The following is a 24,546-nucleotide window of genomic DNA, read 5'->3' on the forward strand; positions in this document are numbered from 1 at the left end:
TAGATGCAGGGAGAGGGGAGAAAAACCAAGGGGTTAAGCAAGGTATAAGAAGCGGGGTACTTACAGAGAGGTTGGATTCCCACCAGGCTGTGTGACCCCCTGAGAAGCTTCACCTTACCCCCGCCTCCTTCCAAATGAAGTGGTGTAGAGCCACACGCTCACAAGGTGTCACCACTAATCCATTCCTCCTGCAACAATGGTGAAACCGGTGGTGTCCTCCGATCCAGGCAGCAACAGAAACAAAAAATGATCGAGTGGACTACCGCTTGCTATGAAAAGAAGTTGGGAAACTCACCAGAATTGTAGGTTTAAAAAGTCTTTAATGAAAACTACATAAAATGACAAAACTCCTCCTCCCACATGTTTCACGCCCACTATGGCGCTTTGTCAAATCGATTCAATACTTTATGCAGGAGAGAAACATATTGGATCTAGCAGTTGGGCACTTTGGCCCCAGGTGGATTCAATGAGTGTATAGATATCAGTACAATAGTCTAGTTCTCCTTATTCCTCTGCCATCTCTGACCCCTTAGCAGGTATATACAGTAGTTTATGCTTGCTATTAGTCTTCCTATCCTGTCAATTGGAATTCATTTCAGGAATATATATTTTTCTATAAAATATATTTTTATTACATTTTTTTAATTTAGATTTATGTGTTATAATGTCTCCAGATGAAAAATGAATTATTTACATTTGTTGATGTTCTACCCTTGCTGAAATTATACATACCATTAAGATATTATTTTGCCTTTATTAGATAGACATGTTGGACATGTACATTAGACAAAAATGCACGTGGTCTGTCTTAAATCATCTAACAATATTGCATGTATATGTCATGTTTCTTATTTCATGTATTTACATATTTTATTGTGTCTACTAATATTATGAGGTCAAAAATGTATTAATACTAGTTGATTATATGCTGTCTTCTATTATGATTGCCAATGTCTGTATATATATAGAGAGATCATCCCCTTATAACGCTGTGCTTGGGGTCCAAAGAATCACATCTCGTTATAAGCGGATCGCATTAGAAATAATGTACAATTGTATGCATTGTACAGTAAAGTATTTAAGATACCAATAATCGTGTTGTAAAGTATTCATAAATACGAAAATTGGGAGCCATGCTTGCATCACGTTATAAGCGGATTCGCGTTGTAACGGATCACGTTATAACGGGGTTGAGCTGTATATATAATCTGAGAGTACTTCTACCTTACCTAAGTAATTATATCTATACTCCTCGTGAGTTTAGGATTGAGGTACTCTATATACCAGGGGAGCGCAAACATTTTGTGCTGCACCCCCCTGTCTCTCTCCCTCTGGCTCTCGCGCCCCCCCTGCCTACCTTCATCGCGTCAGATAACACTGTGGGGTCATGTGACGTCACGTGACCCGCTGCGTCATTTGACGCGTGTTACCTCACATGGCGCCGCGACGGCAGATGATGCCGCGTTGTCATGGTGACACGTCACAGTCGGCCGAATCCCGGTAAGTTAACAGTTGCAGAGGCCTCATGCGATCCCCCAGTATTTAATTAAAATGCCTGGGGGAAGAGCGCGGAGCCTCTGCAACCGCCCGCAGCCCCCCTCCCCCCAGCAGAATCTCCCGCCCCCCTGGGGGTTGCGCACCGCTGCTATATACCACCAGTTCAGATAGTTTAGGTCATCTATTTTGATTGGTTAAATCAATGATAATGCGATCAGTCCTCTGATTGGTTGCCTGACAGCATGGAGGGTATATAAACACTGCCCTAGAGATATCGGAAATGTTGTGTGTTTGCTGATCACGCGCATTTGAAGTGAAACTTCTTTGTCTTTTGTCACTGTTTTGTCACAGAAATTGTTTTTGTAATGGTGATGTTTTTAATTAATAATAAAAACACAATTTCAGTGCCAAAACGCAAAGAAGTTTGACTTAGAACACGTGTTTTAGCTATTTGCACTTCTATATTTATAGTAACTGAATTCCTTGTCCAGGAATGTAGTGTATATGATTCAGTGCAACAAATGTGACCAAGAATGCTACATTGGGGAAACCAGCCAAAAACTACATGGCAGAATGAATATGCACAGACACTCTATACAACACCATGAAGAAGGAAGATACTGCTCACCTCTGGGACATCATTTCTCACAACCAGATCATTCCATAAATGATTTAAAAATCAAAATCCTCAATGGAATGTTCAAACGCACCCAAGAACGGAAAACATTTGATCTCAGAATGATAAGACTCTGACACCAAAACAAGTGGACTTAATGCAGACATGGGGTTTCTCACACACTATCAGAATTTGTTGTAAGGGTCCTCCCTGCTATTGTACCATCCTATACCTTCCCCCCCCCAGCATCCTCTTCCCCCTCTGTGCTGCTGTGGATGTACAGCCCCCCCCCCCATCCCCAATTCTCACCTTCCTTATCTCTGTTTTACCACCCCTCCAGTGCCTCTCTGTTCTTTATTCTTTTTTTTTTTCAATCCCTGTCTAAGTCACATAAACCTGTGTATATCAGTATTGCTGACCTGAGGAAGAGAAGAAAACTCTTGAAAGCTTGTCCTATGACATAAATTGTTAGTCCAAATAAAAAAGCTATCACCTACAGTAATCATGCCCCTGACAAAGTGACTGACATCACGAAATGCGTAGGGTGTTCTTTTTTATTTGGCTGAGACTTGTATCATCCCCATCCGTATGTGCACTGTCCCCTTCAGACTTTGCCTCAGCTCTTTTGAGTTCTGTTGCTTTCCGGGGCGTTCCCCCAGCCCTCGCACTGGGGTGTGATGTCACCAGCACATCGCGCGACCTGGTGGTCTGTGTGTATGGTGCCGGTGATCCTTCCAACAGCGTGCAGCCCCGGTCCTTCCCTGTGATACTCCTCACTCACTCCAAAGGTCTGTGTGTGGCCCAGCAGCGGTTGTTCCGGCAGTGTGGATCCCTGGAGGCTGCTGTTTCTATTCCTTGCAGAGGCTCTGGTCTGAATCTAAGGACAGTTGCTCTACGGGCTTATACCATTCAGCATTATGCATAGGATTCCAATTTTACTCCTACTTGATGCTACAGCTTCATTAGCGTCTCTAGCCCAACTTACATGTGTATGTTGTTTTATTTATATTTTCCACTTGCATTAAATTTGTAATTATTTTCTTGCCAATCTTTTCAGTGCTTTTTTGTTTGTTTTTGAGTTACACTATGAGCTTTTTTCTTTTGTCTTTTCTGTTTTTGTCTTGCATGTTTGTTTGTCCTCTATGAGACTTCATTGAAGATTCCTCCCAGGACTCCTCTCCATTCGTGTTGGACTTTATGTTTGGTCAGATCTTATTTTTATATTTCGGAGGCGCCGTTTTTTTTCTTTGTATTATTTGTATCGGTTTGTGTTAACCCTTTTGCCTAGGCAGCCCCCACTTTAAGTTTAAAGTGCATTGTATATACTATTGTCACCTATAGTGTCACTATTCACATTTACCGCATTAGCGCTGATTTCACTGCTCTTCCTTTTTACCTACAGTAATACTGAAGAACTCATTTATTCTGCACTATCGCAACTGGACTAACACGGCTATTTCCGTTTTATATATATGTATGTATGTGTATTACTAAAAACTAGTGACTCAGCTTACCAGATGAAAAATGGACTGTAATGTTAAGCGCAGGCGGGGTAAAAGGTTAATCTATGACAATCTTATATGTATTTTGAGAAATAAATTAAAAAACCTTCCATAAAAAAAACCATTCATTTTTGTCCCCTGAAATAATTTGCCATGTCTGTAACTAGGCAGCTCTCTGTGTTATGTGACGTTTCCTCACTAGCTACTTTTCCATATAAAAAAAAACAAAATTAACTCTTCCATACCTCACAGACTTCTTGCATTTTTATCTGCCTCGTGCATCAAAAGTTACAAAAATAATTAGATCAAGATTCATTAACTGACACCAAATGTGATGTTATGAAGTTACTGTCTTATGAAATACAATATTAACATCTGTTGACGATTTTTTTTAAATTGTTTTTCCATTGGGGCTTCCATTGGCAGTTACTCTAATATATATTTATTTATTTATTTATAAAATATTTTACCAGGAAGTAATACATTGAGAGTTACCCCTCGTTTTCAAGTATGTCCTGGGCACAGAGTAAAACAAATAATACATGGTTACAAATACAGTTACATAAATGAACAGGGTATACATTATATACAAGACATTGTGTGCACAGTTAAAGAAAATATATATTATGAGCGTATGAAACAGTTACAGACCAGATTAAAGTGTGAGACAGCCTTAGTTTTGAAAGAACTTAAGCTGGTGGAGAATGTGAGAGTCTCTGGTAGGTTGTTCCAGTTTTGGGGTGCACGGTAAGAGAAGGAGGAACGTCCGGATACTTTGTTGAGTCTTGGGACCATGAATAGTCTTTTGGAGTCTGATCTCATATGTTTGAATTTGACAACACTAGTCATGGGATATTCATATATGAAGACTTACAGAGGGATGTAGGCCACATTAATGCTACCCATGATGCACTGCAGTGGGACAAACACAATGCACAAAGCGGGAGAGGCGGACATTGTTTTGAATCAGCCACGCGCAAGAAAGGGGGCGGAGTTATCGTGCAGGAGTGTGCGATGTTGCAATAACGTGGGCTCCACCTGTACACGGGGATTGCACCTACATGGCAATGTGTGGCAAATATCTATCGCGTCTAACATTAGATGGAGTAACCGCAAAGACTCACACAAATATTGTATTTTTAATGATTTTAATTAAAAATGAAAACCTGCAGCAATAGACTCTTCATTTTATTTTTGCAGTTCTGAGGTTTTTTTTTTTAAATAGTTTTTACAAGAGGGCCTGTTATTAAATCCCACACATTTCCTTTTAGTTGAAAACAATGGTTTTGCATGTAATTTTACACGCAGAGTGAAATAATAAACATAGCCAGAGTGAAATAATAAACATAGCCATCAAACATACACAAGCAAAGGAAACAAGGCACTGATAAAATGTACAGGGGTTTGTGAAAAGGATAATATACAGAAGTATCTGTAAGAACAAATACAAATCTAAAAAGAATGCTGTATATAGAATAATACAAACTAATGCTGGAGATAATCAAAGGATCCCCTGCTTCGGAGACCAGCTGTATCCCTCTTGCCATAAGTATAAGATCCCACATTGGTTGGGGAATAGATTGCTCCGAAATTGTTATTTGATCTAACTAAAAAGTCGGCGAGGCGTTGGGTCACACAAGTTGCCGTGTTGCACTTCCGTTTTTCCATTTGGTGGCTGTTGAATGAAGGAAGACAGACAATTATGAGAACAGCTACTATAATGAGAAGCTTGACGTGCCAGTACATAACCAAAGACATTATACTCCCCGTACCACCCACCTTGTTCCTGAAAACATAACTCTACCAGCTATTACGTGTTTAAATGATAGGAGTAGGTTTCATTCCCAAGAATATTTGATTACTATTAGTCAGAAGATTACAGACTGTCAGAACAGAAAAAAAGACACCATAATGTATGACTAAATGGAAAAGCCATGGTAAAAACATGAAATAAGGAACTAAAAACATCCTCATAAAACTATATAAAGAAACATCTTATCACAATCATGTGAATGGAAAAAAGGTAATCAGTCAATCATCCTTTTGGGTCTCCTACAACAATAACCCACCGCTCGGTGCTGGAGAGTATTCTAGTCCCATTTATTTACCAGAGGTCCATCGATGGTTCCTATTCAGTTTCCTGTGAAGTTGTGTGACCCCATGCTTGGGATTAAAGCCCATAATTACTAAGAGACATACATGATCTCAGCAAGCCCAAAACCCAGAGCCATAATATTATATCATATTATATATGTATATATTTATTTGTGTCACTTGGAGTGTAACTGGGAGAGTGACCTCAAGTTTACTATAATAAACAAAAGAATCCTCATTGCACGTCCAATATGATAAATTATTTAGTACATTACTATATGTTTGTTCTATGTTTTCTCGTCTCATAAGTATGGGTCATTTATTTCAATGCTTTGGCCAAAACATATCAAGCCTGCGATCACGTCCCGGTGTGATCATATCAGCAGGTCTTATACTACCTATTTTATACGGTGTTTTGTACAGTATTTCTTCCACTGGAAAGCGAAAAGAGGAAACAAAACAAGAATACAGCCAATGGGATGCGTGACATGTATAAAGGCCGAAGGGTTAACATTTAGGAGCACTATAGGAGCCCATAATTACTAAGCAGCGCTGTTCCATGGGACTCCTCCGGGGCCAGAAGACAACATCTTATTTATTAAAATAGCCAAACTATGAAAATAACGATTTTTTTAAACCTGTATAATGAAGCGTCCGTGCTGTGTAAAATAACCACCGTATTTTCAGAGTTTACACCAAGTTGAACTTGACGAACGATTTTCAATTGGTTTTGTGATGCACAGAAATATTATTTTTTAGTACATAGTATTTACATCTGTACGCCCAGCGCAGTCTGTCCCTGTGCGCCAAAACAAATGAAATACATAATATTTGATGCAGCTGTCGCCGATGGAGAAATTTGAGCTTAGTACAGAGGCACGCAGAAGCGTACATTTTAAGATACAGGATTATTTATCTTCTTAAGACAAAAACATACGAGTGTGTTTTACACAGGATTCACAGGTCTATTAACATCTATTAAACATTATGTAGTGTTTAAACTTAACATATTAACATTCACATTAAATGAGCACATTATGGGGCCTTTGTAGTAACATATTTTTTTAAACATGTGTAGCATGTAGACATCACGTTTACTCTCTCCGTATTTTATTTTGTTGGAAAGATATCAGACAGCCTGTCCAGCTAATGCTTCAATATGTTAGAAAAGTCTCTCACATAAAAAAGTTTCTGTAGTTGTAAGAGAATTTTTTAAAATAATTTTGCATATTGTGAGACCAATACAATCAGTATCTAGTACAATGTATATTTTCGGCTCACAAAAATATACACAAAAACACACACACGCAGGGACAAATAAGTACTGTGTGCAGTAGTACTACCTGAACCGCTGACATTGGGGGAGAGCCTGGCCAGCTGAGCACGGAAGTGAGGCAACAATCTGCCACCACCTCCTTATCCCCCACTCAATAACCCGGGGCCCTCGCTAAGACATCAGTCCTGGAGCTCCGGAAACGCTGTTTGCAGAATGGCAGGCCTGGGTACCACTCCTAACCATATCCACAGTGGATGCCTTTTCACATAATGAGCATTTATACACAATTCCGTTTTCTTAAATGAAAATGGACAATTAAAGGTGCATCTGAAAGTTTTTGATACATAGGGAGAGATTCACTAAGCTTCGATACAGGAATATATTGCACAGCGATAATGAAGTTAATGCGGCGTCGCAGTGTTATGAACCTGCATATGGAGGTTTTTTTTTATATAAAAACCAATGGGATTTATTTTCTGTGATAAGTCTAGTGCTGTATCTTTGCACCAATCTTTGCACCAATCTTTGCCCAGTTTTGCACTTGAGAAACTTTGATAAGTAATCTCCCTTGGTACATGGAGGAAGGCGCATGCAGGTGGGATGTAAGCCGGGTTCTAGGATACAGGGCTTTTGTTAGGTTATATGTCAAACTGAAAACACATTTGTTGCTACGGTCAGAAGTGCGTGTTTCCATTATTTGCGTATGTAGTACAGGCGCGCGAGTGTTATGAAGAGCATGACATCACGCGCGCCTGTACTGGAAGCGATCCGTGGTCTGTAGGATTATGCGACGGGAGGCATGGCGAGGGCGTGCTGAAGGCATGTCGGAGACGTGCCCATGATGTAAGTGGTCGCCCTCATTGGCTGAACCGCGCACGTCACCCGGCCGGCGCGTGGCAAAATAAAAAAACGATTCTCGAAGTATCGTCCGCTTCGCCGCTCTCGTGCACACGCTCTCTATGGCCGTGCGCATTGCTTTATGGCTTTTTGTTTTCACTCGTGCCATCGCTCATACTATGGACGCGGACTAAGATGGCAGCCCAATCATGTCTCATGTATTAAGCGCTATCTTGCGGTCTCACGGAGCATGAGGTAAAAGTGCCGGGAGCCCCTAAAACAAAGTCCTAACCCCTTCCCCTCATGTCATATCCTGCGCCCTCAGACCATAACCTCACCCCACTATATAATAACCCCACCCACTCATGCCATAAACCCACCCACTCATGCCAAAACCTCACCCACTATATCATAACCCCACCCACTCATGCCATAACCACACCCCACATTATCATAACCCCACCCACTCATGCCATAACCACACCCAATGTTATCATAACCCCACCCACTCATGCCATAACCACACCCCACATTATCATAACCCCACCCCCATCGCCACACAGTGCGCCCCTTGCAGACATTCCGGTGGTGAAAATGGGTCTCATGCAAATCTCACTCCTGTGTGAGGCGCCGTCTCACTCCCCGGAGTGGGGGCGCCTTGTTAGCTCAGAGATGGGTGAGTACTGAGTACGTACAGACTGAAAGGATTGCTACATTTCTACATAGTGTCCATGCTGGTCAGTCTGATTTATGCCATTTAAAGCAGCGATCCCCCAGAAGTCAATAGGAATATAACTCATATAATGTTAATACTTTGCCACCTGAGCATAGGGGTTAACTGAAGTACAAAAAAAAGTTAAATACAATTATTGTAACAAATGTCATTTTGCTGGAAAGCATTGTAACATATATAGTTACAAATAGTTTTAAGGGACATGCAAAAGCAGCATTAATTGGTTAGTTTAGCTGGGAAGTTGGGAACAATGAGTGCATCATTTTGTATGTCTATCAGAAATAAAATAAATGTATTTTCATTGTGACAGCTCAACCATTTGTATATGAGCTATAATATCTACTCATCTTGGTTTATTAGCATTTCAATGCATTTAATATACAAGATATACAGTACTTCATGTCAGTGTTATTGATTCTATCTTTTCATTTGAAAAGCTTATTGTTTTTCATTAAACCAATTAACCGGTTATTGTGATTCAGATTGCAAACCTCTGGTGTAAACCCCTTAAACCTGTCAGAAGAAGAAGCACTTAAAGGCAGAAGCCACCGTGTCACAATGCACGACGTGTTCTATACAGTATGCACATACTGAGTATTAAAGGGACAGGGTGCGGTTACAATTACTGGTAGATAATTAGATATGTGTTAATACATTGTCTATTGTCTAAATTTATTTTGTTTATATTTTTTTTGCATATGAAACATTGTAACAGAATATTGTGGGAAAAGTTTGTTTTTAATAAATATATACGTATACATTGGAAGTATTTACCACATGTTCTAAAACAGGACAAACCAGGAGCATGTGTGTGCCAAACATTCAGCAGATGTATGAAGTGGAAATATTGTAATGCATTTAATTCAACTTTAGTCATTGGTATTGTACAATTGATGCTGTCTATTTGCTCTGGAATGACACCGGATTTGCATTGATACAAAGACATTTGTGTTCATTTGGATTCTTAAATCCAAAAGCTCATTGTAGTCACAATATTTTACTGTGCAAGTGAACAAAATATAAGTCTGCAGTTCATATTGCTTTCTTTTTTAATTTCTCTTTATAAATACTGGCCACACATCTGTAATTGTGATTTTTTTCCCCTTTAAAATATAATATTTATAGGGACCAGAACATTACCTCCATTTACAATGTAAAAAATAAAAATAATTTAGAACTGAAACATTGTCTATGTATCAAGGAAACATCGGAGCAATTCTGTGGCAAAACAATTGCACTAAAGATATCAAAGAAAAGAAAACCTATTGATTTGAGCAGTGTTATTGCCCCAGAACAGCAGCACAACTGTGGTGAAACGCAGAGCCCTTCATCATTACATAGGTGTGAGCTCCTACCAAATGCCTAATGAAAGTATATTTTAATTCTAGTCACATATTTGATGAAGTTATGAGACATGATCATTGTTTAATTTTAATCTAGACCACAGCAAATGAAAATGTTTGAGTTACAAATTACAATAACATATGAAATACTGCGTTTGAATCTTAGGAAATCTTTCCCTGATGAAGAAAACTTTATTTAGTTCCAGATATCAGCTTTTGGATATATAAAATACTGCCGTTTAACCTGGCAGATGTGTGTCCAGCCAAGCCCCACTGTAACTGTATGTCATTCGCTAACTACATTTTTAGGCACAACTGAATATATTTTATCTTTTAAATCCTGCCTTCAAATGCAGAACGGGGGGGGGGGGGGGGGGGAAGAATGCATGAATAAAATACGTCGTAATCAGGAGAAAAAACAACTAGATACAAGGAATGTTTAATGGGGATAAGAAACAGGTACTGCACCTTTTTCCTTTTGTGGTTTCCAATTGAGGCATTTGGTTAATGGGTCGGGACAGTGTGTGTTGGTTCTGCAGGGCTGTCCTCTTTCCTTCAGCAGCTGTCCTGTTAGCACCAGCATCAGGCTCTAGTCTGCACAGAAAAGGAAACAAGGAGTGGGGGTTGACAAAGTCAAATCTACTTGTAGTTATATATCTAAAGCAGGGGTTCTCAAGACCCCCAACAAGTCAGGTTTTAAGGATATCCCAGCTTCAGCACAGGTGGCTCAGTCTTTGACGGAGCCACCTGTGCTGAAGTGGGCTCTTCGAATGAGCTACTGATTGAGCCACCTGTGCTGATGCAGGGATATCCTTAAAACCTGTCCAGTTGGGGGGTATTGAGTACTGCTGTGGAGAACCACTGATCTAAAGCATTAGCACAATAATAGAATGAACAATACAGTACAATCCTCCCATTGTTTGCTCAGGTTTAAATCAGCGTGGTTTCATCACTCACCTGTCTATTGGTGCCGCGTCCCTGCAGCTTAGAGTCACTGACAGCAGAATAAGCAGAACTGGCAGCTTCCTGTGGCACATCCTCTCTCTCCAGGCTCGCTGGGAGGAACAACAAAGGCAAATAAACTCATATCGTTTACTGCAATTCAACACCAAGCTGGTGCATCAAATAGCATGTATGAATAACGGTTTCTACCAACTTGTTCATCACCCAGTAATTTCTAACCATTTGTAAGATATCCAGTGCGTCGTCTTAATTATCTTAAAATATCACAGAACTATACAGTGCTCGGTGTTAAAAGAAGTCTTTTTAGAGAGGCTGAAATAAGTTGATTTCCAGAATAAAGCAAGTTAAGAAAGTATTTACCTGTTTGGGGTATCCAAGTTGTTGGTTGGAGCAAAATAGTTTTCAAGTCAGTATGACAAGGAAAGATGCTCGAAACACGTTTCCTCTCGTATCTGCTTAAATCCTGTATTGAGTTTCCCCTTCATAGCTAACAAGTAAAACAGCTCTTATATACGCTTCACACCTGTCTCAGTATTGACGTCAGGCAGCATACAGAGACTGTGTCATTATTTCCCATCACTATACATAAAAAGGTCCCTAAGATATGGCTGGTTGTTACGTTAATATAGCACAAACCATTTACCAAGCAAATGAAGGTTATTTATTTGGAGACGCCCTTTCACAGTGCAGCTCCCTTCAGGATTTACAATAAACATATCTTGAAATATACTGTACGTGCCTTTTCTTTTTAGTATTACATTTGATTATGTTTTTTTGTGTGTGTGTAAGTTCTTAGTGCAGAGACATATTAGAATGCTTAATATATTTAAATTTATATATATATTTAGCTACAATATTTCCCTGACATAAATACCTTTGGTTGTTAATAATTTAACATATTTTTAAATGCCTGTTGAATTCAATTGAAACACACACATTGTTAAAAAAAAATAATCTATGCCTATAATCTGTTACTGTTACAGTATCTATCACAATGGTGTATTGCACAATATGTTGAATAATTTTAAATATTGCTGCTCCATCAAATAAATAACATTTTTACTATAAATTCCAGACAGGTTTTAATGAATAGAGTCACTATTGACCTGTTTCAGGAAATGATGGTCCATGTAAGGCCTTGTCATAGAATTGGAAGAGAGACACATTTTAAAAGCACGTATGTTTTACTGACTATTTTAACTTATTCTTAAATCACTTTGCCAGACTCATTGTGTAAATATTTGTAGCGGCGGGTAATAAAAGCTGAGTAGTGCTGTAGCAAAGACAACTGGCAAAGGGCAAAGGATACATCATGAGGGCAGGAGACCTTGCTTTCAGAACGTCATCTACTTGGTTAAAATTATATCAGCGCAGTTTCTTTTGGGGCACGTTACCTATTTTTACAATTTCCCCCCCCAAACTCTGTCATATGAGACACACTTGTTATTCAAGTTTCTTAAATCTGGTGCAGATTGTTAACCAAGGAGATTTTTCACCATCTCAGAACAGGCAGAATAATGAACACAAAAAATAGAGAGAGAAAAACGATGGGCAGAATGTGATAAATCTATGACAGTATATGTGCATCATATAACTCGTTCCTAACTCCTCTTATTAACACTTCCTTTACTGCAAGATGGTCTGCATGGGGGGAAAGTGCAATCATCTATACATGCATTGATACATTGAAAGAGATAAGGATGCTAGTGATTCCTCTCAGCAGACAGGTGTAGCCCAGTGCCCCTGGCTATACATTCCTGGCCCCAGTATTATAAGTCTTGGTGAGAGCAGGCAGTGCCGGGGTTAAACTCCTCTCTCACGGGCCAGCATGTGAGCCTCAATACTGAGATGTTATTTTCTTGCGGGTTCCAGGTGCTAGTCTGGAAACCGTTGGAGCATGTGCCAAGGGGGGGGGGGGGGGTCTCTCCAGGGGTGCTGCCCAATTACTGGGGCTTAGGAGTGGGACACATCCCTGGTATGAAGATGGCTGCCTTTCAAATTTAGTGAGTTCTCTCCCAGTGTAGCCTGCTCCTTAGGGAGTAGGTGGTGTGTCTACCTTGCCCCATCAGGGGGTAAGAGGGTTATGACTTGCCCAGGGCCTCAAGCTCCTTGGGGCCTAGTCAAGGGAAAATGTTCCTGCGAGCCTAGCTCTGAACACTAGAAGGTGTGCAAGCTGCGAGGTGGCAGTGACCTGGATTGAGAAGGGGTTCAGGGAATGGCACCTCTCTCGCAAGAGATGGATATGAAGTATATGCTGGTCCACCAATAAATGCAGTTGTACCGTTCCTGGCCTGTGAGTAGCTTAATGTAAAGGTTCCTGTGGGGATGAACCCCTGCCCCTGGCCGAGCCCTGCAGGATGGAGGAGCTGCACCATCCAGAAAAGACCTGTCCTGTTTCCCATTCCCTACAACGTAGCCTCCTGAGAACTAACAGGTGAGCACCACAGCACCACTAACACCTATCTACCATCAAATCTCCCTTACGGGGGGGATAGGGGTATTACACAGGTACACTGGTAGGATCGGGATGCTAGTGATCCCTCAGCAGACAGGTAGGATCGGGATGTTAGTGATCCCTCAGCAGACAGGTAGGATCAGGATGTTAGTGATCCCTCAGCAGACAGGTAGGATCGGGATGTTAGTGATCCCTCAGCAGACAGGTAGGATCAGGATGTTAGTGATCCCTCAGCAGACAGGTAGGATCGGGATGTTAGTGATCCCTCAGCAGACAGGTAGGATCAGGATGCTAGTGATCCTTCAGCAGACAGGTAGGATCAGGATGTTAGTGATCCCTCAGCAGACAGGAAGGATCAGGATGCTAGTGATCCCTCAGCAGACAGGTAGGATCAGGATGCTAGTGATCCCTCAGCAGACAGGTAGGATCGGGATGCTAGTGATCCCTCAGGAGACAGGAAGGATCAGGATGCTAGTGATCCCTCAGCAGACAGGTAGGATCGGGATGCTAGTGATCCCTCAGCAGACAGGTAGGATCAGGATGTTAGTGATCCCTCAGCAGACAGGTAGGATCAGGATGTTAGTGATCCCTCAGCAGACAGGTAGGATCGGGATGTTAGTGATCCCTCAGCAGACAGGTAGGATCAGGTTGCTAGTGCTCCCTCAGCAGACAGGTAGGATCAGGATGTTAGTGATCCCTCAGCAGACAGGTAGGATCAGGATGCTAGTGATCCCTCAGCAGACAGGTAGGATCAGGATGCTAGTGTTCCCTCAGCAGACAGGTAGGATCAGGATGTTAGGGATCCCTCCCAGCAGACAGGTAGGATCAGGATGCTAGTGATCCCTCTCAGCAGACCAGTAGGATCAGGATGCAAGTGATCCCTCAGCAGACAGGTAGGATCAGGATGCAAGTGATCCCTCAGCAGACAGGTAGGATCAGGATGTTAGGGATCCCTCTTAGCAGACAGGTAGGATCAGGATGTTAGTGATCGATCCCACAGCAGACAGGTAGGATCAGGATGTTAGTGATCCCTCAGCAAACCAGTAGGATCAGGATGCAAGTGATCCCTCAGCAGACAGGTAGGATCAGGAGGTTAGGGATCCCTCTCAGCAGACAGGTAGGATCAGGATGTTAGTGATCCCTCAGCAGACAGGTAGGATCAGGATGCTAGTGATCCCTCTCAGCAGACAGGTAGGATCGGGATGTTAGTGATCCCTCAGCAGACAGGTAGGTTCAGGATGTTAGGGATCCCTCTCAGTAGACAGGTAGGATCAGGATGCTAGTGATCCCTCTCAGCAGACAGGTTGGATCAGGATGCTAGTGATCCCTCAGCAGACAGGTAGGATCGGGATGTTAGTGATCCCTCAGCAGACAGGTAGGATCGGGATGTTGGTGATCCCTCTCAGCAGACCGGTAGGATCAGGATGCTAGTGATCCCTCAGCAGACAGGTAGTATCAGGATGTTAGTGATCCCTCAGCAGACAGGTAGGATCAGGATGCTAGTGATCCCTCAGCAGACAGGTAGGATCGGGATGCTAGTGATCCCTCAGCAGACAGGTAGGATCAGGATGCTAGTGATCCCTCAGCAGACAGGTAGGATCAGAATGCTAGTGATCCCTCAGCAGACAGGTAGGATCAGGATGCTAGTGATCCCTCAGCAGACAGGTAGGATCAGGATATCCCTCAGCAGACAGGTAGGATCAGGATGCTAGTGATCCCTCAGCAGACAGGTAGGATCAGGATGCTAGTGATCCCTCAGCAGACAGGTAGGATCAGGATACTAGTGATCCCTCAGCAGACCGGTAGGATCAGGATGTTAGTGATCCCTCAGCAGACAGGTAGGATCAGGATGTTAGTGATCCCTCAGCAGACAGGTAGGATCAGGATGCTAGTGATCCCTCAGCAGACAGTTAGGATCAGGATGTTAGTGATCCCTCAGCAGACAGGTAGGATCAGGATGCTAGTGATCCCTCAGCAGACAGGTAGGATCAGGATGCTAGTGATCCCTCAGCAGACAGGTAGGATCGGGATGCTAGTGATCCTTCAGCAGACAGGTAGGATCGGGATGTTAGTGATCCCTCTCAGCAGACAGGTAGGATCGGGATGTTAGTGATCCCTCAGCAGACAGGTAGGATCAGGATGTTAATGATCCCTAAGCAGACAGGTAGGATCGGGATGCTAGTGATCCCTCAGCAGACAGGTAGGATCGGGATGTTAGTGATCCCTCAGCAGACAGGTAGGATCAGGATGTTAGTGATCCCTCAGCAGACAGGTAGGATCGGGATGCTAGTGATCCCACAGCAGACAGGTAGGATCAGGATGCTAGTGATCCCTCAGCAGACAGGTCGGATCGGGATGCTAGTGATCCCTCAGCAGACAGGTAGGATCAGGATGTTTGTGATCCCTCAGCAGACAGGTAGGATCAGGATGTTAGTGATCCCTCAGCAGACAGGTAGGATCAGGTTGCTAGTGATCCCTCAGCAGACAGGTAGGATCAGGATGTTAGTGATCCCTCAGCAGACAGGTAGGATCAGGAAGTTAGTGATCCCTCAGCAGACAGGTAGGATCAGGATGCTAGTGATCCCTCAGCAGACAGGTAGGATCAGGATGCTAGTGATCCCTCAGCAGACAGGTAGGATCAGGATGCTAGTGATCCCTCTCAGCAGACCAGTAGGATCAGGATGCAAGTGATCCCTCAGCAGACAGGTAGGATCAGGATGCAAGTGATCCTTCAGCAGACAGGTAGGATCAGGATGTTACGGATCCCTCTCAGCAGACAGGTAGAATCAGGATGTTAGTGATCGATCCCTCAGCAGACAGGTAGGATCAGGATGTTAGTGATCCCTCAGCAAACCAGTAGGATCAGGATGCAAGTGAACCCTCAGCAGACAGGTAGGATCAGGATGTTAGGGATCCCTCTCAGCAGACAGGTAGGATCAGGATGCTGGTGATCCCTCAGCAGACAGGTAGGATCAGGATACTAGTGATCCCTCTCAGCAGACAGGTAGGATCGGGATGTTAGTGATCCCTCAGCAGACAGGTAGGATCAGGATGTTAGTGATCCCTCAGCAGACAGGTAGGATCGGGATGCTAGTGATCCCTCAGCAGACAGGTAGGATCAGGATGCTAGTGATCCCTCAGCAGACAGGTCGGATCGGGATGCTAGTGATCCCTCAGCAGACAGGTAGGATCAGGATGTTTGTGATCCCTCAGCAGACAGGTAGGATCAGGATGTTAGTGATCCCTCAGCAGACAGGTAGGATCGGGATGTTAGTGATCCCTCAGCAGACAGGTAGGATCAGGTTGCTAGTGATCCCTCAGCAGACAGGTAGGATCAGGATGTTAGTGATCCCTCAGCAGACAGGTAGGATCAGGAAGTTAGTGATCCCTCAGCAGACAGGTAGGATCAGGATGCTAGTGATCCCTCAGCAGACAGGTAGGATCAGGAAGTTAGTGATCCCTCAGCAGACAGGTAGGATCAGGATGCTAGTGATCCCTCAGCAGACAGGTAGGATCAGGATGTTAGTGATCCCTCAGCAGACAGGTAGGATCAGGATGTTAGGGATCCCTCTCAGCAGACAGGTAGGATCAGGATGCTAGTGATCCCTCTCAGTAGACCAGTAGAATCAGGATGCAAGTGATCCCTCAGCAGACAGGTAGGATCAGGATGCAAGTGATCCCTCAGCAGACAGGTAGGATCAGGATGTTAGGGATCCCTCTCAGCAGACAGGTAGAATCAGGATGTTAGTGATCGATCCCTCAGCAGACAGGTAGGATCAGGATGTTAGTGATCCCTCAGCAGACAGGTAGGATCAGGATGTTAGGGATCCCTCTCAGCAGACAGGTAGGATCAGGATGCTAGTGATCCCTCTCAGCTGACAGGTTGGATTAGGATGCTAGTGATCCCTCAGCAGACACGTAGGATCAGGATGCTAGTGATCCCTCAGCAGACAGGTAGGATCGGGATGTTAGTGATCCCTCAGCAGACAGGTAGGATCGGGATGCTAGTGATCCCTCTCAGCAGACCGGTAGGATCAGGATGCTAATGATCCCTCAGCAGACAGGTAGGATCAGGATGTTAGTGATCCCTCAGCAGACAGGTAGGATCGGGATGTTAGTGATCCCTCAGCAGACAGGTAGGATCAGGTTGCTAGTGATCCCTCAGCAGACAGGTAGGATCAGGATGTTAGTGATCCCTCAGCAGACAGGTAGGATCAGGATGTTAGTGATCCCTCAGCAGACAGGTAGGATCAGGATGCTAGTGATCCCTCAGCAGACAGGTAGGATCAGGATGCTAGTGATCCCTCAGCAGACAGGTAGGATCAGGATGTTAGGGATCCCTCTCAGCAGACAGGTAGGATCAGGATGCTAGTGATCCCTCTCAGCAGACCAGTAGGATCAGGATGCAAGTGATCGTTCAGCAGACAGGTAGGATCAGGATGCAAGTGATCCCTCAGCAGACAGGTAGGATCAGGATGTTAGGGATCCCTCTCAGCAGACAGGTAGAATCAGGATGTTAGTGATCGATCCCTCAGCAGACAGGTAGGATCAGGATGTTAGTGATCCCTCAGCAAACCAGTAGGATCAGTATGCAAGTGATCCCTCAGCAGACAAGTAGGATCAGGATGTTAGGGATCCCTCTCAGCAGAGAGGTAGGATCAGGATGCTGGTGATCCCTCAGCAGACAGGTAGGATCAGGATGCTAGTGATCCCTCTCAGCAGACAGGTAGGATCGGGATGTTAGTGATCCCTCAGCAGACAGGTAGGATCAGGATGTTAGGGATCCCTCTCAGCAGACCGGTAGGATCAGGATGCTAGTGATCCCTCTCAGCAGACAGGTTGTATCAGGATGCTAGTGATCCCTCAGCAGACAGGTAGGATCAGGATGCTAGTGATCCCTCAGCAGACAGGTAGGATTGGGATGTTAGTGATCCCTCAGCAGACAGGTAGGATCGGGATGTTAGTAATCCTTCTCAGCAGACCGGTAGGATCAGGATGCTAATGATCCCTCAGCAGACAGGTAGTATCAGGATGTTAGTGATCCCTCAGCAGACAGGTAGGATCAGGATGCTAGTGATCCCTCAGCAGACAGGTAGGAACAGAATGCTAGTGATCCCTCAGCAGACAGGTAGGATTAGGATGCTAGTGATCCCTCAGCAGGCAGGTAGGATCAGGATGCTAGTGATCCCTCAGCAGACAGGTAGGATCAGGATATCCCTCAGCAGACAGGTAGGATCAGGATGCTAGTGATCCCTCAGCAGACAGGTAGGATCAGGATGCTAGTGATCCCTCAGCAGACAGGTAGGATCAGGATGCTAGTGATCCCTCAGCAGACAGGTAGGATCAGGATGTTAGTGATCCCTCAGCAGACAGGTAGGATCAGGATGTTTGTGATCCCTAAGCAGGCAGGTAGGATCAGGATGTTAGTGATCCCTCAGCAGACAGGTAGGATCGGGATGTTAGTGATCCCTCAGCAGACAGGTAGGATCAGGTGGCTAGTGATCCCTCAGCAGACAGGTAGGATCAGGATGTTAGTGATCCCTCAGCAGACAGGTAGGATCAGGATGTTAGTGATCCCTCAGCAGACAGGTAGGATCAGGATGCTAGTGATCCCTCAGCAGACAGGTAGGATCAGGATGCTAGTGATCCCTCAGCAGGCAGGTAGGATCAGGATGTTAGGGATCCCTCTCAGCAGACAGGTAGGATCAGGATGCTAGTGATCCCTCTCAGCAGACCAGTAGGATCCGGATGCAAGTGATCCCTCAGCAGACAGGTAGGATCAGGATGCAAGTGATCCCTCAGCAGACAGGTTGGAGAAGGATGTTAGGGATCCCTCTCAGCAGACAGGTAGAATCAGGATGTTAGTGATCGATCCCTCAGCAGACAGGTAGGATCAGGATGTTAGTGATCCCTCAGCAAACCAGTAGGATCAGGATGCAAGTGATCCCTCAGCAGACAGGTAGGATCAGGATGTTAGGGATCCCTCTCAGCAGACAGGTAGGATCAGGATGCTGGTGATCCCTCAGCAGACAGGTAGGATCAGGATGCTAGTGATCCCTCTCAGCAGACAGGTAGGATCGGGATGTTAGTGATCCCTCAGCAGACAGGTAGGATCAGGATGTTAGGGATCCCTCTCAGCAGACAGGTAGGATCAGGATGCTAGTGATCCCTCTCAGCTGACAGGTTGGATCAAGATGCTAGTGATCCCTCAGCAGATAGGTAGGATCAGGATGCTAGTGATCCCTCAGCAGACAGGTAGGATCAGGATGTTAGGGATCCCTCTCAGCTGACAGGTTGGATCAGGATGCTAGTGATCCCTCAGCAGACAGGTAGGATCAGGATGCTAGTGATCCCTCAGCAGACAGGTAGTATCAGGATGTTAGTGATCCCTCAGCAGACAGGTAGGATCAGGATGCTAGTGATCCCTCAGCAGACAGGTAGGATTGGGATGCTAGTGATCCCTCAGCAGACAGGTAGGATCAGGATGCTAGTGATCCCTCAGCAGACAGGTAGGATCAGAATGCTAGTGATCCCTCAGCAGACAGGTAGGATCAGGATGCTAGTGATCCTTCAGCAGACAGGTAGGATCAGGATGCTAGTGATCCCTCAGCAGACAGGTAGGATCAGGATATCCCTCAGCAGACAGGTAGGATCAGGATGCTAGTGATCCCTCAGCAGACAGGTAGGATCAGGATGCTAGTGATCCCTCAGCAGACAGGTAGGATCAGGATGCTAGTGATCCCTCAGCAGACAGGTAGGATCAGGATGTTAGTGATCCCTCAGCAGACAGGTAGGATCAGGATGCTAGTGATCCCTCAGCAGACAGGTAGGATCAGGATGCTAGTGATCCCTCAGCAGACAGGTAGGATCGGGATGCTAGTGATCCTTCAGCAGACAGGTAGGATCGGGATGTTAGTGATCCCTCTCAGCAGACAGGTAGGATCGGGATGTTAGTGATCCCTCAACAGACAGGTAGGATCAGGATGTTAATGATCCCTAAGCAGACAGGTAGGATCGGGATGCTAGTGATCCCTCAGCAGACAGGTAGGATCGGGATGTTAGTAATCCCTCAGCAGACAGGTAGGATCAGGATGTTAGTGATCCCTCAGCAGACAGGTAGGATCGGGATGCTAGTGATCCCTGAGCAGACAGGTAGGATCAGGATGTTTGTGATCCCTCAGCAGACAGGTAGGATCAGGATGTTAGTGATCCCTCAGCAGACAGGTAGGATCGGGATGTTAGTGATCCCTCAGCAGACAGGTAGGATCAGGTTGCTAGTGATCCCTCAGCAGACAGGTAGGATCAGGATGTTAGTGATCCCTCAGCAGACAGGTAGGATCAGGATGTTAGTGATCCCTCAGCAGACAGGTAGGATCAGGATGCTAGTGATCCCTCAGCAGACAGGTAGGATCAGGATGTTAGGGATCCCTCTCAGCAGACAGGTAGGATCAGGATGCTAGTGATCCCTCTCAGCAGACCAGTAGGATCAGGATGCAAGTGATCCCTCAGCAGACAGGTAGGATCAGGATGCAAGTGATCCCTCAGCAGACAGGTAGGATCAGGATGTTAGGGATCCCTCTCAGCAGACAGGTAGAATCAGGATGTTAGTGATCGATCCCTCAGCAGACAGGTAGGATCAGGATGTTAGTGATCGATTCCTCAGCAGACAGGTAGGATCAGGATGTTAGTGATCCCTCAGCAAACCAGTAGGATCAGGATGCAAGTGATCCCTCAGCAGACAGGTAGGATCAGGATGTTAGGGATCCCTCTCAGCAGACAGGTAGGATCAGGATGCTGGTGATCCCTCAGCAGACAGGTAGGATCAGGATGCTAGTGATCCCTCTCAGCAGACAGGTAGGATCGGGATGTTAGTGATCCCTCAGCAGACAGGTAGGATCAGGATGTTAGGGATCCCTCTCAGCAGACAGGTAGGATCAGGATGCTAGTGATCCCTCTCAGCAGACAGGTAGGATCAGGATGCTAGTGATCCCTCAGCAGACAGGTAGGATCAGGATGCAAGTGATCCCTCAGCAGACAGGTAGGATCAGGATGCTAGTGATCCCTCTCAGCAGACAGGTAGGATCAGGATGCTAGTAATCCCTCAGCAGACAGGTAGGATCAGGATGTTAGGGATCCCTCTCAGCAGACAGGTAGGATCAGGATGCTTGTGATCCCTCAGCAGACAGGTAGGATCAGGATGCTAGTGATCCCTATTAGCAGACAGGTAGGATCAGGATGTTAGTGATCCCTCAGCAGACCAGTAGGATCAGGATGCTAGTGATTCCTCAGCAGACAGGTAGGATCAGGATGTTAGTGATCCCTCAGCAGACAGGTAGGATCAGGATGCTAGTGATCCCTCAGCAGACAGGTAGGATCAGGATGTTAGTGATCCCTATTAGCAGACAGGTAGGATCCGGATTTGAGTGATCCCTCAGCAGACAGATATGATCAGGATGCTAGTGATCCCTCAGCAGACAGGTAGGATCAGGATGCTAGTGATCCCTATTAGCAGACAGGTAGGATCAGGATGTTAGTGATCCCTCAGAAGACAGGTAGGATCAGGATGTTAGTGATCCCTCAACAGACAGGTAGGATCGGAATGCTAGTGATCCCTCAGCAGACAGGTAGGATCAGGATGCTAGTGATCCCTCAGCAGACAGGTAGGATCAGGATGCTAGTGATCCCTCAGCAGACAGGTAGGATCAGGATGCTAGTGATCCCTCAGCAGACAGGTAGGATCAGGATGTTAGTGATCCCTCAGCAGACAGGTAGGATCAGGATGTTAATGATCCCTCAGCAGACAGGTAGGATCGGGATGCTAGTGATCCCTATTAGCAGACAGGTAGGATCAGGGTGTTAGTGATCCCTCAGCAGACAGGTAGGATCGGGATGTTAGTGATCCCTCAGCAGACAGGTAGGATCGGGATGTTAGTAATCCCTCAGCAGACAGGTAGGATCAGGATGTTAGTGATCCCTCAGCAGACAGGTGGGATCAGGATGCTAGTGATCCCTCAGCAGACAGGTAGGATCAGGATGCTAGTGATCCCTCAGCAGACAGGTAGGATCAGGATGCTAGTGATCCCTCAGCAGACAGGTAGGATCAGGATGCTAGTGATCCCTCAGCAGACAGGTAGGAACGGGATGTTAGTGATCCCCCAGCAGACAGGTAGGATCGGGATGTTAGTGATCCCTCAGCAGACCTGTAGGATCAGGATACTAGTGATCCCTCAGCAGACAGGTAGGATCAGGATGTTAGTGATCCCTCAGCAGACAGGTAGGATCGGGATGCTAGTGATCCCTCAGCAGACTGGTAGGATCAGGATGTTAGTGATCCCTCAGCAGACAGGTAGGATCGGGATGCTAGTGATCCCTCAGCAGACAGGTAGGATCAGGATGTTAGTGATCCCTCAGCAGACAGGTAGGATCAGGATGCTAGTGATCCCTCTCAGCAGACAGGTAGGATCGGGATGTTAGTGATCCCTCAGCAGACAGGTAGGATCGGGATGTTAGTGATCCCTCAGCACAGGTAGGATCAGGATGCTAGTGATCCCTCAGCAGACAGGTAGGATCAGGATGTTAGTGATCGATCCCTCAGCAGACAGGTAGGATCAGGATTCTAGTGATCCCTCAGCAGACAGGTAGGATCGGGGTGTTAGTGATCGATCCCTCAGCAGACCGGTAGGATCAGGATGTTAGTGATCGATCCCTCAGCAGACCGGTAGGATCAGGATGTTAGTAATCGATCCCTCAGCAGACAGGTAGGAGCGGGATGTTAGTGATCCCTCAGCAGACAGGTAGGATCAGGATGTTAGTGATCGATCCCTCAGCAGACAGGCAGGATCAGGAAGCTAGTGATAGATATTTTAATCAATGGCATAGTAGACTATTATGTGGAGCTATTTGGGGAGCGGCGCTATCACACAAATACTTCTGCTAAAAATGCTATATGGAGAGAAATACTTGAGGCAATGTCTTGGCCATGCAGTCAGAACCCCTAGCATACTCACAAAGAGATGGGCAGTCAGAACCCCTAGCATACTCACAAAGAGATGGGCAGTCAGAACCCCTAGCATACTCACAAAGAGATGGGCAGTCAGAACCACTAGCATACTCAAAAAGAGATGGGCAGTCAGAACCACTAGCATACTCAAAAAGAGATGGGCAGTCAGAACCACTAGCAAACTCAAAAAGAGATGGGCAGTCAGAACCACTAGCATGCTCAAAAAGAGATGGGCAGTCAGAACCACTAACATGCTCACAAAGAGATGGGCAGTCAGAACCACTAGCATACTCAAAAAGAGATGGGCAGTCAGAACCACTAGCATACTCAAAAAGAGATGGGCAGTCAGAACCACTAGCATGCTCACAAAGAGATGGGCAGTCAGAACCACTAACATGCTCACAAAGAGATGGGCAGTCAGAACCACTAGCAAACTCAAAAAGAGATGGGCAGATGGCAAGTGGAACATTTTTTTAAAAGCTGCTAGAAGGACCGGATTTGGGCCTCATGAACGCTGGATGATGGAGTTCATTTGAATCGCACAGGTGGTCGTATGTCCAACCTCACAGATATGTCTCACCAGCAGCCGGACGAAGCTGGGAAGTGATATAAAACAAACAAAGATTCACAATGTCCTAATGATCCCCATCACATTTAAATTCCAGAACTACGTTACTCAACAATTTTGAAATTATATGTATGTTTTAAACTGAGCATCAACTGTGCCATTATCACACATACACTAAATAGTTATCCCCTTGACATTCTGGGCTTTATTTAGGGTGCTGTGATGGAAGGAGACGCCATCGCAAGTGCACGGCAGCAGCGCCAGGCTTAACAAAGGGGAGGAGCTCTTTGGCCACACAAATAGTGAATGTAATGCAGCAGGCCATAGGGTTTATTAGGCCACCATCTGACTCACCATGCCAACTCTCACCTAGTCCAGGGGTATTGGAACACCTCTAGAAGAGCCACCTCACCACCCCATGAGAGACACCCGCATGGGGCTACACGCACGCAGTCCTATTAGAAGCAAGTTTGATCCAGTGTGAATTAACACTGAAGGAGAGAAACATATTGATTGAAACCCATTGTTTAGTGTCTTTGTGGTTTCCAAACACACACACGTCAGGGTTGATGATACATTTTTAATGCCATGCTGCATCATATATAACATGTAACTACTGGTCATAGCACTGAAACTATAGCAGTTATAGTAGAGTATATAGT

At 45.1% G+C, this 24,546-nt stretch overlaps 1 protein-coding gene across 1 annotated transcript; it reads right to left on the minus strand.

Annotated features, from left to right (window-relative positions):
- Positions 1 to 4,802: 4,802 nt before the first annotated feature.
- On the minus strand, positions 4,803 to 10,950 carry IAPP (islet amyloid polypeptide). The gene is made up of 3 exons (XM_075599052.1): positions 10,856 to 10,950; positions 10,367 to 10,492; positions 4,803 to 5,290 (listed from the first exon to the last, which is right to left on the minus strand). The coding sequence occupies exons 1-3, from the start codon at positions 10,933 to 10,935 to the stop codon at positions 5,101 to 5,103; spliced, it is 396 nt and encodes a 131-aa protein (XP_075455167.1). The 5' UTR covers positions 10,936 to 10,950; the 3' UTR covers positions 4,803 to 5,100.
- Between the last annotated feature and the right edge of the window lie 13,596 nt (positions 10,951 to 24,546).

Source organism: Ascaphus truei, chromosome 5, assembly GCF_040206685.1.
Source record: "Ascaphus truei isolate aAscTru1 chromosome 5, aAscTru1.hap1, whole genome shotgun sequence".
Lineage (NCBI taxonomy): Eukaryota > Metazoa > Chordata > Amphibia > Anura > Ascaphidae > Ascaphus > Ascaphus truei.